Source organism: Podarcis cretensis (assembly GCF_951804945.1).
Source record: "Podarcis cretensis genome assembly, chromosome: 2".
NCBI classification, from domain to species: Eukaryota; Metazoa; Chordata; class Lepidosauria; order Squamata; family Lacertidae; genus Podarcis; species Podarcis cretensis.
In genome coordinates, this window is record NC_137171.1 from 119196429 (window position 1) to 119210584 (window position 14156).

Consider the following 14156-nt stretch of genomic DNA (forward strand, 5'->3'; position numbering starts at 1 on the left):
TAACGGAATCAAAAAATATTTATTGTGCACACTGAGGATTTATTATCCGCTTCTCACAGGATTTTTTTCCCACGAACAAAAATATAGCTGGGACTGACCGCTGAGACCATATAACACCGGTCCTGAAAGACCTACATTGACTCCCACAATTCCAAGTGTTAGTGCTGACCTTTAAAGCCCTAAATGGCCTCGGCCCAGTATACCTGAAGGAGCGTCTCCACCTCCATTGGCCCTCCTCCAAGGGCCTTCTGGTGGTTCCCTCACTGCAAAAAGTGAGGATACAGGAAACCAGGCAGAGAGCCTTCTCGGTAGTGGCACCCATCCTATGAAATGTCCTCCCTTCAGATGTCAAGGAAATAATAAATTGATGTTTTATTGTGTTTTTAATATTCTGTTGGGAGCCACCCAGAGTGGCTTGGGAGGCCCAGCCAGATAAGTGGGGTATAAGTAATAACTTAGTATTATTTTTTATTTTCACTACTACTACTACTTCTACTACTTCTACTATAGGATTCTGCAGCAGTAACCAGTCAGCTTCTAACATGTTAAGGCATGAGAAATAGTATTTTCTTGTTACTGACTTTTGCCTATACATTCCATCTATCTGTACGTAACTGTATCTACAAAAGCCTACAAGCTGTATATGTTTATTGTTTGGACCATTATGGTCATATGAAATATATACATAAATATGGCATTAAAATGCAGTATCAGTCTATATTACACACACACACACAAATAAGTTTTTAGATGTCATTCCCAATTAAATCTTTACAGTCCACCATGTTCTCCTCAATGAACATTCTCTCTGCCTAGTTTCTGAAGCTCTTTCCACACTCCATGCATTCATATGGTTTCTCCCCTGTATGAGTTCTTTGATGTCTAATAAGGATGCTTCTGGCACTGAAGCTCTTTCCACACTCCATGCATTTATATGGATTTATATGGTTTTCCTGTGTGTGAATTATATGATGCATTTTAAAAGAGTTGCTGCAACTGAAGCTCTTTTCACACTCCATGCATTTATAAGGTTTCTCCCCTGTATGAGTTCTTTGATGCACATTAAGGGAGGAACTCCAACTGAAAGTCTTTCCACACTCCATGCATTTATAAGGCTTCTCCCCTGTATCAGTTCTTTGATGCTCATTAAGGTGACTACTGTTTCTGAAGCTCTTTCCACATTCCATGCATTTATAAGGCTTCTCCCCTGTATGAGTTCTTTGATGCACATTAAGTTGGCTACTGGATTCGAAGCCCTTTCCACACTCCATGCATTCATAAGGTTTTTCACCTGAGTGTACTCTTTGATGTTGGGAAAGATGGAGGGCACAAGGAGAAGGGGGCGACAGAGGACGAGATGGTTGGATAGTGTTTTCGAGGTTACCAGCATGAGTCTGACCAAGCTGCGGGGGGCAGTGGAGGCCAGGATTGCCTGGCGTTCTCTGGTCCATGGGGTCACGAAGAGTCGGACACGACTAAACGACTAAACAACAACAACAAATTGGCAACTTCATGCACAGTAAAGAAACTACTATAACCGAAGCTCTTTACACACATCAACTTTCATAGGGTTAGTCCCCTGAAGGAGTTCTCTGGTGTCGAGAAAGGTGGTTACTGTGGTGATAGCTCTTTCCACACTCCAAACAATTGTAGGGTTTGTCCCGTGTGAATTCTCTTATGTGCATGAAGGATGTTAGAGTCAGTGAAGCTTTTTCTACATTTCAAACATTTATACGGTTTCTCCCCCGTATGAGTTCGTCGATGCACATTAAGGGAGGAACTCTGACTGAAGCTCTTTCCACACTCCAGGCATTCATATGGTTTTCCCCGTGTGAGTTCTTTGATGTTTAGTAAGGTAGCCACTGTAGCTGAAGCTCTTTCCACACTCCAGGCATTTATATGGATTTATATGGTTTTCCTGTGTGTGAATTATATGGTGCATTTTAACAGACTTGCTGCAACTGAAGCTCTTTCCACACTCCATGCATTTATAAGGTTTTTCACCTGTGTGAGTTCTTTGATGTTTAGTAAAGGTACTATAGTCACTGAAGCTCTTTCCACACTCCATGCATTTATAAGGTCTTTCACCTGTATGAATTCGTCGATGCACATTAAGGGAGGCACTCTGATTGAAGCTCTTTCCACACTCCATGCATGTATATGGTTTTTCCCCTGTGTGAGTTCTTTGATGTTTAGTAAGGGTACTACTGTCAAAGAAACTCTTTCCACATTCCCAGCATTTATAAGGTTTCTCCCCTGTATGAGTTCTTTGATGCAAAGTAAGGTGGGCACTGTTTCTGAATCTCTTTCCACACTCCATGCATTCATAAGGTTTCTTCCCTGTATGCATTATCTGATGCACATTAAGTTGGCCACTGTTTCTGAATCTCTTTCCACACTCCATGCATTCATAAGGTTTCTCCCCTGTATGAGTTCTTTGATGCACATTAAGCTGGCCACTGTCTCTGAAGCTCTTTCCACACTCCATGCATTCATAAGGTTTTTCACCTGAGTGTACTCTTTGATGTATAGTAAGGGCTGCGCGACTACAGAATCTCTTTCCGCACACAGTACATTCATGTTTTTTCTCCACCCTGTTAATCTGATTTTCATCTTCTTGGGAAACACTGTGTTCATCCCTTGGCTTCACTGTTTCTCTCCTCTCTTGTTTGTTGGCTCCATCTTGAACCCCCAACTTCCTTTCCTTCTCTTGCTCCTCACCTCTTTCTGGCCAGACTTCTGATGGCTCCTCCTCATCCAGGACCCCCCAAACATCTCCTGATGGAATAAAAATTTTAATATAAAGGTTGATACAGCTGCTTCCTTATCAAAACTCAAGGCCTGGCACTATGTTAAAGGCGTTTTACATAAAAACAAATGGTGCGATACCTGGTTTTAATAAAATATCACCATTTAATCAAGGGTTATTTGTATCAGAAAAGTTCTGGTGAGCAGTCCCTAAGATTAACCAAGCCATAAATAACACAATTTAAACCAGCAGGCAATAACATCAACAGAGCCTGCCTGCCTATGGGCCTGTGTGAGGCGGCTGCCTCAGGTGTCACCCCCAAAGGGGCTCAGCTTTGCTGCTAGTCTCCCCGGCTTCCAGGGGCGAAGTGGGATGGGCAGCAAAGCTCTGTGAGTCCTCTCCCCTCCAGCCAAGTCCAGAAAAGGATCCTCCCCCAACAAGGGCAAGTCCACAAGAGGGCAGACATTCCACCACTCAGCTTTGTCAGGATCTGAAAAGGCTCTTTGCCAGTGAATGGGGGGAGGCGTCTGCACCCCTTGGAGGTCTGGTGGGGTGAGGGGGGACCACCCCACCCAACCTGCAGGGGTACGCTCCTTATGGATTTTGAGCCCCCATTGTGGGGGCAGAAGTGAGACCATCCCTGAGCATTGATAATACAGCACTGCAACTCAGAGCAGCTTGAAAGTCTAGCTCTGAAGAGCTTGTTGAAAAACCAAAATGAATAATAACAATAATAGCATTTATTTTATTTATATCCCAAGCGTCTGGCTGGGTTTCCCAAGCCACTCTGGGTGGCTTACAGCATATATAAAAATGCAATCAAACCTCATATATTAAGAAACAGAATATTCTATATATGCAACAAACAAACCAATACATCAATAGAAACCAATAACAATAACAAGATACTCAAGTTTTCTACAAATTAGGATCCCCCACACAGAAGATTTTTAGTATGCTTTTTCCACCATTCTCCACGCTAGATTGCCACAATGCATTATACTTCAGGCTGCTTTAGAAGAGCGTTCAGAAACTACAGAGTGCTGACCGGTGCAAGAGGCTCTGAGCATATCTGGGTTCCTGTCTTCAAGTCAAGGTGCTGATTTTGACTTATGTAGCTCAATGGCTGCTTCTCATGAATCCACCGAGAGCCTGCGCTCATCATCAGAGGTCCTTCTCACAGTGCCCTCTCCAACTGAGGTGCAAAGAGAGGCAATACAGAATGCGTCTTTCACTGCTGGCTCCCCACCTAAAGAATGCTCTCCCCCAGGGAGGCAACCCAGAAGCCATCACTGGCTAATTGTAGCAGAGAAGCAAGAATATTTATTTTCAGCCAGGCTTCTGGCATTTAACCTGGGAGAAAAACAAACACTGTGACCTCCTTTAGTGGAGCTGAAGGAAGGCACTCCGAGCCACTGAGGAACCCATACCTATTATAACTATTAATGAAGGCGAAAAGGATCCTTACCCTGAGAGGTCACCATCTCACGAACCTCCACCATGACGTCCTTGTACAGAGCTCTCCGTAGGGCCCACTTGTCGTCAGCGAAATGCAAGGACACCTGTCAAAGCTCACTGATCCCTGGAAGGACAGAACAATTCCCTTCTTTATAGGTACTCCAAGGCAAGGTGTGGAAACCATCTCTCCTCAGATCCCCCTCCAATGATAGATGGGGCAACTGGAGATTTGACCTTCAGTGTTTATTTGTTTTTTAATAAGACGTGAAAATCTGGATAACTAAATTTAAGACTGGGGGAAATGGGTGTTTTGTCCCACCCCATACTCCCTCCCCTTCCTCAGGTGTTTGAAGACCAAACATGCTGCCCAGCAGGCAAAATGGGAAGTGGAGAGGGATGATTTTTTTCAATGATGGCTTTATGCATCCTGGTTTCTAAATTGGTTTGTGGGTTTTAGTTGTGTTCTAGCTCCCATTGGATCACTGTGCCACTTGAGAGAGCTTTTGGATCAGGTGTTTAGAAATCTTGAACATAAGATAAAATTACTACAGCTGCAGATGGCCAGTTATACGCCCAGGGGCCCACCTTTTTTAATGATATATGTTTAGTACATACATTTTGCAGAGGAAAAGTTTTTTCTCGTGGTTTAATTTTCAGTGGACCTATGGCCTTCGATACAATAAAATGCTAAAGAGTCTTAACTGAGGAGGATCCTCTCCTGCCGTAGAGCATGCAGCTCCTTCTGCACTCTATGGGGCGCTACCTTTGAAGGTGACCCGGAAACTAGATCAAATCCAGAATGCAGCAGCTAGACTCGTAACTGGGAGCAGCAGCCAACTAAGACCTGAAAGATCTACATTAGCTCCCAGTATGTTTCCGAGCAAAATTCAAAATGTTGGTGCTGACCTTTAAAGCCCTAAATGGCCTCAGCATGTATACCTGAAGGAGCATCTCCGCCCCATCGCTCAGTCCTGACACTGAGGCCCAGATAGAATTACTACAGCTGCAGATCGCTAGTTATAGCGGTACCTCAAGTTAAGAACTTAATTCGTTCTGGAGGTCCGTTCTTATCCTGGAACTGTTCTTAACCTGAAGCACCACTTTAGCCTCCCACTGTTTCTGCACGATTTCTGTTCTAATCCTCAAGCAAAGTTCTTAACCTGAGGTGCTATTTCTGGGTTAGCGGAGACTGTAAGCTCAAGCGTATGTAACCCGAGGTACCACTGTATATCCCCAGGGGCCCACCTTTTTTAAAGCCCTAAACAGCCTTGGCCCAGTATACCTGAAGGAGCATCTCCACCCCATCGTTCAGCCCGGACACTGAGGTCCAGCTCCAAGGGCTTTCTGGCAGTTCCCTCGCGGCAAGAAGCCAAATTACAGGGAACCAGGCAGAGGGCCTTCTCGGTAGTGGCACCCGCCCTGTGGAAAGCCCTCCCTTCAGATGTCAAGGAAATAAACACCTATCTGACTTTTAGAAGACATCTGAAGACAGCCCTGTTGAGGAAAGCTTTTAATGTTTCCTCTTTTATTGTGCTTTTAATTTTCTGTTGGGAGCCACCCAGAGTGGCTGGGGAAGCCCAGCTAAATGGGCGGGGTATGAAGGAATAGAATAATCGTAATTCTTGTTCCTCCTGCTCCTCCCTGGCTGGCAGGAGACTCTCCTGGCTCCCTGTTCACTCCCTGCCATTCCTCCCCATTCCCTGCCCTGCGGCCTTTGCTGGGCGCTCCTTCTGCTTTCTCTGGACAGAGGAGCGGGAGAAAAGGCCGCAGGATGAGGCCAGAGGCCGGCGAAGGCCAGCGAGCAGCGTCGCTTCGGCCTCCCGCTTCCCCTCCCAGGAGAGGACGACCTTTCCCCGCCGCCCAGGAGGGACGCGGCGCCCTCCCTCTCGCCCCCCAGTTCCGCCCCCGGCTCGGCCCCCTCCCCCCAGTTACCCGCCTCCAGGGAGGACAGCATCAACCCGGGGAAGCGGAACAGGAAGCGGAAGCGCCTCCTCTCTCGCCAGTCTTCCCTTCCTCTCTAGGAATCGAAGCTCTGTCGCCGCAGTTAACCCTTGCGGAGCCGCGGGGCAGGAGCCTCTTGGCTGCTCCGGGCAGAGAGGGAGCCCGGCTGGTCTCCGGCTCTGAAGCAGGAGGGGGAAACCCGGCTGCAGGATCAGGCCAGGGATGCCCCCAGTTGCTCCAAGCAGGATCTGAGTACAAAAGCAGCTTTGTCCTCACCTTTAGTATTATATTATGTTATATATTGTATATAACATATATTGTATTGTATATGCCCCTGTAATCTCACTGTATAAAAGTTGTACAAGTGACATTAATGTATTTCAATTTCAATATTTATTTATATCCCGCCTTTCTCCCAGACAGAGAGTCTAGGTGTCTTACAAAGGGGTTGCCATAGTTATAAATTCTAAAAGGCAGGCGGCATTGAGAGGCAAGGAACTGCAAATGTTTCAAAGATCGTGGTTGAAATCAGAATTAGAAAAAATTAAAGATGCACTTTTTTTGTGAAATCAGCTGAGAAGAGAGGTCCAGCGGCTGCAAAAAAAAGTACTTTAAATATTTTCAAATGACATAATACCTGACAGAATCTCGAGTTTGGATTGGCTATTTCGGATCAAACCGAGTCCTTTCCAAGTGTGTACCCCCTCTTCGCATTTTTGACCTCTCAAGAGGCATGGGGAACATGTGACTCTCTCATCAGCTGATTCCAGTATAGACAAGACATAGATAATTTTTTATTGATTTTACTCGATAGACAGACATTTATCTATGAAATCACAAGATAATAAAGGAATACACATATTTGAATCGTCCAAATTAATCAGGGAAGGAAGGGGATACACAGATATCAGAGTCCATTCTAACTTGTTATTTTTCACAGAGTTCATCTAAAGCGGCTGGTAGTTCCAAAAGTATTGCAGCCTCTTTCAGTTACATATTGCTCCATGTGCTTGGACACGGACCTTGCAACAGTCATCTAAAGCCCAAATTGGGCCCCTGAACCCGAAGCATGGGAAGCCCCAACAACAAATTTATGATTTGGCAGAATATTTAGATTATTTCATATGTATATGTATAATTTGGAATATTTAATGTCATTTGATTGGATTGTTAAAATGGAAAATTTAATAAAGAATTATTTAAAAAATCAAATCAAGTGGTGCTTGTGGAATCCCCCCCCCCCCCAGGGACGCTTGCCTGGGACCACCTTTACCTACCGTATTTTTTGCTCTATAAGACTCACTTTTTCCCTCCTAAAAAGTAAGGGGAAATGTGTGTGCGTCTTATGGAGCGAATGCAGGCTGCGCAGCTATCCCAGAAGCCAGAACAGCAAGAGGGATTGCTGCTTTCACTGCGCAGCGATCCCTCTTGCTGTTCTGGCTTCTGAGATTCAGAATATTTTTTTTCTTGTTTTCCTCCTCCAAAAACTAGGTGCGTCTTGTGGTCTGGTGCGTCTTATAGAGCGAAAAATATGGTATTTTAGGCACCCATTTTACCTAGGGTTATGACCCTCAATCTGAAGGGCTTTTAAGTACTTGCGGCCTCTTCTAGCGAGGCAGGTTCCTTGTATTCGTACAGATATCTTTCGTACAGCATCGGTTTGATTGTCGTAACTGGTATTGATGTTTATGCAGTGTTCTAAGTCGCCTTGGAAATCATTCTTAAGGAAATCAGCCCTGAGTGCTCACTGGAAGGACAGATTGTGAAGCTGAGGCTCCAATGCTTTGGCCACCTCATGAGAAGAGAAGACTCCCTGGAAAAGACCCTGTTGCTGGGAAAGATGGAGGGCCCAAGGAGAAGGGGACGACAGAGGATGAGATGGTGGGACAGTGTTCTCAAAGCTACCAGAATGAGTTTGACCAAACTGCAGGAGGCAGTGGAAGACAGGAGTGCCTGGCGTTCTCTGGTCCAGGGGGTCACAAAGAGTCGGACACGACTAAACGACTAAACAACAACAACAAGTCGCCTTGGATCACTTTTGTGAGCGAAGTGACTAATTAATGTGAATAATGATGATGGTGATAATCCCTCGCTGGGGTTGCTGAGGGAAGATTACGGGAGCAACAACCGGAGGGCCGTTGTTTCCCCATCCCTGAATTAGGAGAAGAAGCGAAAGGCCTCTGGACCAGGGATGATAAACCTGTGGCTCTCCAGATATCTTGGACTGCAGCTTCCACCATCCCTGACCCATTCCCCACACTGGCTGAGGCTGATGTGGGTTGAAGTCCAAGAACCCTGGTGGGCTATGGGCTACCCAGACCTGCTGCAGCCCACAGACAACCCCCCTTTCCAAGGCCCCCATGTCTTCCTTGCCCAGCCTGCTGCCTCTTTCCCCCTAGTGCTCCACCTCCTCTTTCTCCCTAGATGTTTCTTCCTTCGTCTCTCTCTTCCACCCCTCAGCAGATTGACTTAATCGCATTTATACTGGGTAAAACCTCAGTGCCTAGGACTTGCCGAAAGTATGGTCAGCGGTTCGAATCCCCGCGGCGGGGTGAGCTCCTGTCTTTCGGTCCTAGCTCCTGCCCACCTAGCAGTTCGAAAGCACCCCTAAGTGCAAGTAAGATAAGTAGGTACCGCTTTATAGCAGGAAGGTAAACGGCGTTTCCATGTGCTGCGCTGGTGCTGGCTCGCCAGAGCAGCTTTGTCACGCTGGCCACGTGACCCGGAAGTGTCTCTGGACAGCGCTGGCCCCCGGCCTCTTAAGTGAGATGGGCGCACAACCCTAGCGTCGGACACGACTGGCCCATCTGTAACACGTGCACCAATCAAGTGAAATCTAACAAGGAGCATCTTCAGAACAGAGGCTTTCCCATGCTTGGGCCTTTTCCTCTGCCCCACAGGTAGTGGATAGCCTGTCCTTCTCTTCAGGGCATTTCCTTCCTGCCACTTCCTGCGCTGACCCTCAGAGACCTCCCCGCTTTTTTCAGCCCGAGCCACGGTGTTCTCCGTCGCCATTCTTGAAACGACTGCTATCGCTTCAGGTTGCTCCAAAACGCCTCGGTGATTCTCTTCGTTCTCGCTCTCGGGCCAGTAACCTGTTAAGGTTGAAAGAAAGGGGTGGAGTCAGATGGTGCTGCTAAGCACATGGAAAGGGAGGAGATGAGGAGGGTCCCACTCCCACAGGGCCAGACCAAAGTGCTTTCTAGCCCAGCTTCCTGTTTCTCATGATGCTCAGCTCACAAGCAGGTAAAGGGACCCCTGACCATTAGGTCCACTCGTGACCGACTCTGGGGTTGCAGCGCTCATCTCGCTTTATTGACCGAGGGAGCCAGTGTACAGCTTCCGGGTTATGAGGCAAACAGCCCTTCCTCCCCCTGTATGGTATTTAGAGGTATACTACGGCTGTCTTCTGTGTTCTTCTGCAAAGCTAGCAAGGAGAACGGCTACTATTTAGCTCCAGAGTGGCTGCTCTGTAGCCCAAGGTGGAATGTGTCCCGACTGAAGCTTTCACCACAGTCTGCATATTTGTCTCGTATCTCTAGTAAGTGACCATTGTGGGGCTCTTTAATGTTTGATTTATCATGGAAGCTCCCCCTACGGTCTGAGCACGGGTACAGTATCTCCCCCGTATGTATTTTCCGATGTCTAGTAAGACTCAAGCTCTGACTAAAGCTTTCCCCGCAGTCTAGACATTTGTACGGCTTCTCCCCCGTGTGGGTCCTCTGATGCTGAATACGGCTGGACTTGTCGCGAAAGCTGACGCCACAGTCCAAGCATCTGTACGGTTTCTCCCCCATGTGGATCCGCTGGTGCGAAATCAGGATCGTGCGCTGACCGAAGCTCTCTCCTCAGTCAAGGCACCGGTACGGCTTCTCTCCCGTGTGGATCCTCTGGTGCCTGATTAGGGTGGAGTTCACGCTGAAGCTCTTCCCGCATGTGAAACATTTGTAGGGTTTCTCCCCTGTGTGGATTCTCTGATGAACAATGAGGCTCGCTCTCCGAGTGAACTTCTCACCACAGTGCAAGCATTTATGTGGGTTCTCCCCTGTGTGGGTTATCTGATGTCGAGTAAGGCTAGATTTGCAAGGAAAGCTTTTGACACACACACTGCATGGATATGCGCCCTTTCCTTCATGTAGCCTCTGCTTGGCTGTAAATTCAGGGCCTTCCCCGCAATTCAGGGCAATTTTTTTTTTAAAGGAACTTACTGCTGCTTCCACGTGCTGCCTCCACCAGCAGAAGTTGAGTCTGCAAAAAACCAAGTTAAGGCATTCAAAAGGACCCCCTCCTCTTCCTCCTCCAGACCTTCACCCATTCATTCCCAGGCCTTTCCAGGCATCACGGCTTGCTAGGCTTAACCCCTTAAGCGTCCAGTTTCCTAACTCCCAGTTTCAAGTTGTTGTTGTTTAGTCGTTTAGTCATGTCCGACTCTTTGTGACCCCCTGGACCAGAGCACGCCATAAAGAAGGCTGATCGCCGAAGAATTGATGCTTTTGAATTATGGTGCTGGAGGAGACTCTTGAGAGTCCCATGGACTGCAAGAAAATCAATACGATCCATTCTTAAGGAAATCAGCCCTGAGTGCTCACTGGAAGGACAGATCTTGAAGCTGAGGCTCCAATACTTTGGCCACCTCATGAGAAGAGAAGACTTCCTGGAAAAGACCCTGATGTTGGGGAAGATTGAGGGCACAAGGAGAAGGGGACGACAGAGGACGAGATGGTTGGACAGTGTTCTGGAAGCTACCAGCATGAGTTTGACCAAACTGCAGAAGGCAGTGGAAGACAGGAGTGCCTGGTGTGCTCTGGTCCATGGGGCCACGAAGAGTCGGACACGACTAAACGACAACAACAATCCCTATAATTCCCAAGAGAAAGGCTTCTAGGTTGTTGTTTTACAAACATTATTTTAAACATCTTTTTCAATTTGTTGTACAGTGGTACCTTGGGTTACATACGCTTCAGGTTACAGACTCCGCTAACCCAGAAATAGTGCTTCAGGTTAAGAACTTTTCTTCAGGATGAGAACAGAAATCGTGCTCCGGTGGCGTGGCAGCAGCAGGAGGCCCCATTAGCTAAAGTGGTGCTTCAGGTTAAGAACAGTTTCAGCTTAAGAACAGACCTCCGGAACGAATTAATTTTTCATTGGTTTTCCAAATTTATAACAAACATAAAAGAAAAATATTACAATATAAAAAACAAACAAACATACAAACAATTATCCTAACTATTATAATCCCACTTTTGTACCATTATTGAGTGACTTCCTCGAAACCCCCTAGCTGAGTTTTCATGTAAATCATTGCAGCAGTTTTCTAATAAGACTTCTGAAATTTTTTTTTTTGGGGGGGGTATCTCCCAAGTCTGTTCATACCCTATAAATATTTCTATACTGCCCCATGTCAAAACTGGGTGGGTGACCTTGGTCCAGTTGCTGCCTCTCAGCCTGGCCTACCTTGCAGGGTTGCTGTTAGTTGACGGCCGTGGGTGCCACTCTGAGCTCCTCAGAGATAAGGGCAGGATAGGGATGCAACAGACACATAAATCATGCAGGCAGCGGACAGCAGCACAATGTTTGCGCCGCTCGCTGCCTCTTGTGGCTGCACTGTATAGCCCAGCAAAAGGCAAATAAAGATACAGTGGTGCCCCACAAGACGAATGCCTTGCAAGACGAAAAACCCGCTAGACGAAAGGGTTTTCCGTTTTGGAGGCGCTTCGCAAGACGAATTTCCCTATGGGCTTGCTTCGCAAGACGAAAATGTCTTGCGAGTCTTGCGATTTTTTTTTTGCATCCCCCCCCCCTTTTTCTAAGTCGCTAAGCTGTTAATAGCCTCTTAGCCGCTTTGCTGCTTTTCTGCTAAGCCGCTAATAGCGCTAAGCCGTCAATGGGCTTGCTTCGCAAGACGAAAAAACCGCTTGACGAAGAGAATCGAGGAACGGATTCTTTTCGTCTTGCGAGGCGAGGCACCACTGTATATGCTTCCTGGGAGCATGGGGAAGCAGTCGCAATCTCTCAAACTTGTTGAATGGTTTCTTTAAATGTAAAGGTTCATCATTGTTCCACCTAATGTGTATGTCTTTAAGGGGCCAGAGCAAGATAAAGAGACCCAGCTTTACAGCTGTGAAACATAGCAGGTGCTGCTGAGTTGCATTGATTAAGGTGTGTCAGTATTTGCATGTAGTATATAAGGAGCAGCACCTAGCTTTCCCATTACCCTGGGGGATGGGTTGGTGGTTGGGTCTGGTTTGTTGTTAATGTATTTAGTGTAGAAGGAGTTTTTGTTTTTTTGTAATTAAAACCTTGTTTAAGCTATTTTTGAGTCCCTTTCTTTTTAATGCATGGTCTCCCCAGCAAGTTCTCTGCAGCGCTAAAAGGTAAAGGTAAAGGTACCCCTGCCCGTACGGGCCAGTCTTGACAGACTCTGGGGTTGTGCGCCCATCTCACTTAAGAGGCCAGGGGCCAGCGCTGTCCGGAGACACTTCCGGGTCACGTGGCCAGCGTGACAAAGCTGCATCTGGCGAGCCAGAGCCACACACGGAAACGCCGTTTACCTTCCCGCTGGTAAGCGGTCCCTATTTATCTACTTGCACCCGGAGGTGCTTTCGAACTGCTAGGTTGGCAGGCGCTGGGACCGAGCAGCGGGAGCGCACCCCGCCGCAGGGATTCGAACCGCCGACCTTTCGATCGGCAAGCCCTAGGCGCTGAGGCTTTAACCCACAGCGCCACCTGCGTCCCTCTCTGCAGCGCTACCATACTGCAAATAGCCAACAAAACTAAGCTACGTCACAAGGGTGTTGTGAGGAGAAAATGGAGAGGGGAAGAGCCATGGGCTTCCCTTAAGCTCCTTGGAGGAAAGGCGGGATATTTTATTTTTCTCTTCCAACTTTTCTCTTTATTTTTTTCTTCCCCCCCCTTCTTTTCTTCTTTTTTCCTCTTTTGTTCCTTTTTCATATACATGTGCTTATTTGAAATATATATGTATGTATTTGTAATATTTTGTAACAATTATGTTAAATAAATTAAAAATTATTATTTTTTAAAAAGGGCTGGAAGGCTGCCTTCAAATCGCAGCCCTTAGGGACCCCCCCTACCCTGATCTAGGTTTTCTCAGCGTGGCTGGTACAAACCAGGGTTTGAAGCTGCCAAGCTAGACAGCTTCGAGAGAGGACCGGGCAAGTTCATGGAGAGGTGTGTGCGCTTCAGTAGCTACTAGCCAGGACAGCTCTGTTCTGCCTTCATGGCTGGAGGAAGCAAAACTTCTAAATACCAGTTGCCGGAAACCAAAGGGCTTTTGTGCTATTGTGCTTGAATCCTGCTTGAATCTCACAGGTCGGCCCCTGTGAGAACAGGATGCCAGACCAAATGAGCCTTTGGTCTGATCCAGAAGACTTCTCTTATGTTCTAAAGTGATGACATAATAATAATAAAATAAAACAAAAAAATAATAATAAAAAAATTATTACTTATACCTCACCCATCTGGCAAGGCCTTCCCAACCACAGGGAACCAGGCCGAGGGCCTTCTCGGTAGTGGCACCCACCCTGTAGAACGCCCTCCCACCAGATGTCAAAGAGAAAAATAACTACTAAACTTTTAGAAGGCTGCCCTCTTTAGGGAAGCTTTTAATGTTTAATAGGTTATTGTATTCTAGTGTTCTGTTGGAAGCCGCCCAGAGTGGCTGAGGAAACTCAGCCAGATGGGCGGGGTATGAATAATAAAGTATTATTATTATTAACCACTCTGAGCAGCTACCAACATATTAAAAACACGATAAAACATCAAACATTAAAAACTTCCCTAAACAGGGCTGCCTTCAGATGTCTTCTAAAAGTCAGGTAGTTATTTCCTCCACATCTGATGGGAGTTCCACAGGGCGGGTGCCACTACCGAAAAGGCCCTCTGCCTGGTTCCCTATAACCTCACTTCTCGCAGGGAGGGAACCGTCAGAAGGCCCTCGGCCCTTATGTGTGGGCTCAGCAAATGAGCTATACGATATTTGCCCAGTATA

General features: G+C 46.8%; 1 protein-coding gene across 2 annotated transcripts; it reads right to left on the minus strand.

The window, feature by feature from the left end:
• LOC307208897 (uncharacterized protein) lies at window positions 1-6298 on the minus strand. 2 transcript variants are annotated; one of them, XM_079963924.1, is made up of 3 exons: window positions 6144-6298; window positions 4218-4331; window positions 1-2778 (listed from the first exon to the last, which is right to left on the minus strand). In XM_079963924.1, exons 2-3 carry the CDS (start codon window positions 4249-4251, stop codon window positions 1814-1816), a joined length of 999 nt encoding a protein of 332 aa, XP_079820050.1. In that variant the 5' UTR covers window positions 4252-4331; window positions 6144-6298; the 3' UTR covers window positions 1-1813. The 2 variants fall into 2 exon arrangements, with proteins under 2 accessions (XP_079820050.1, XP_079820049.1); XM_079963923.1 differs by having other exon boundaries at window positions 6140-6298.
• Window positions 6299-14156: the final 7858 nt, after the last annotated feature.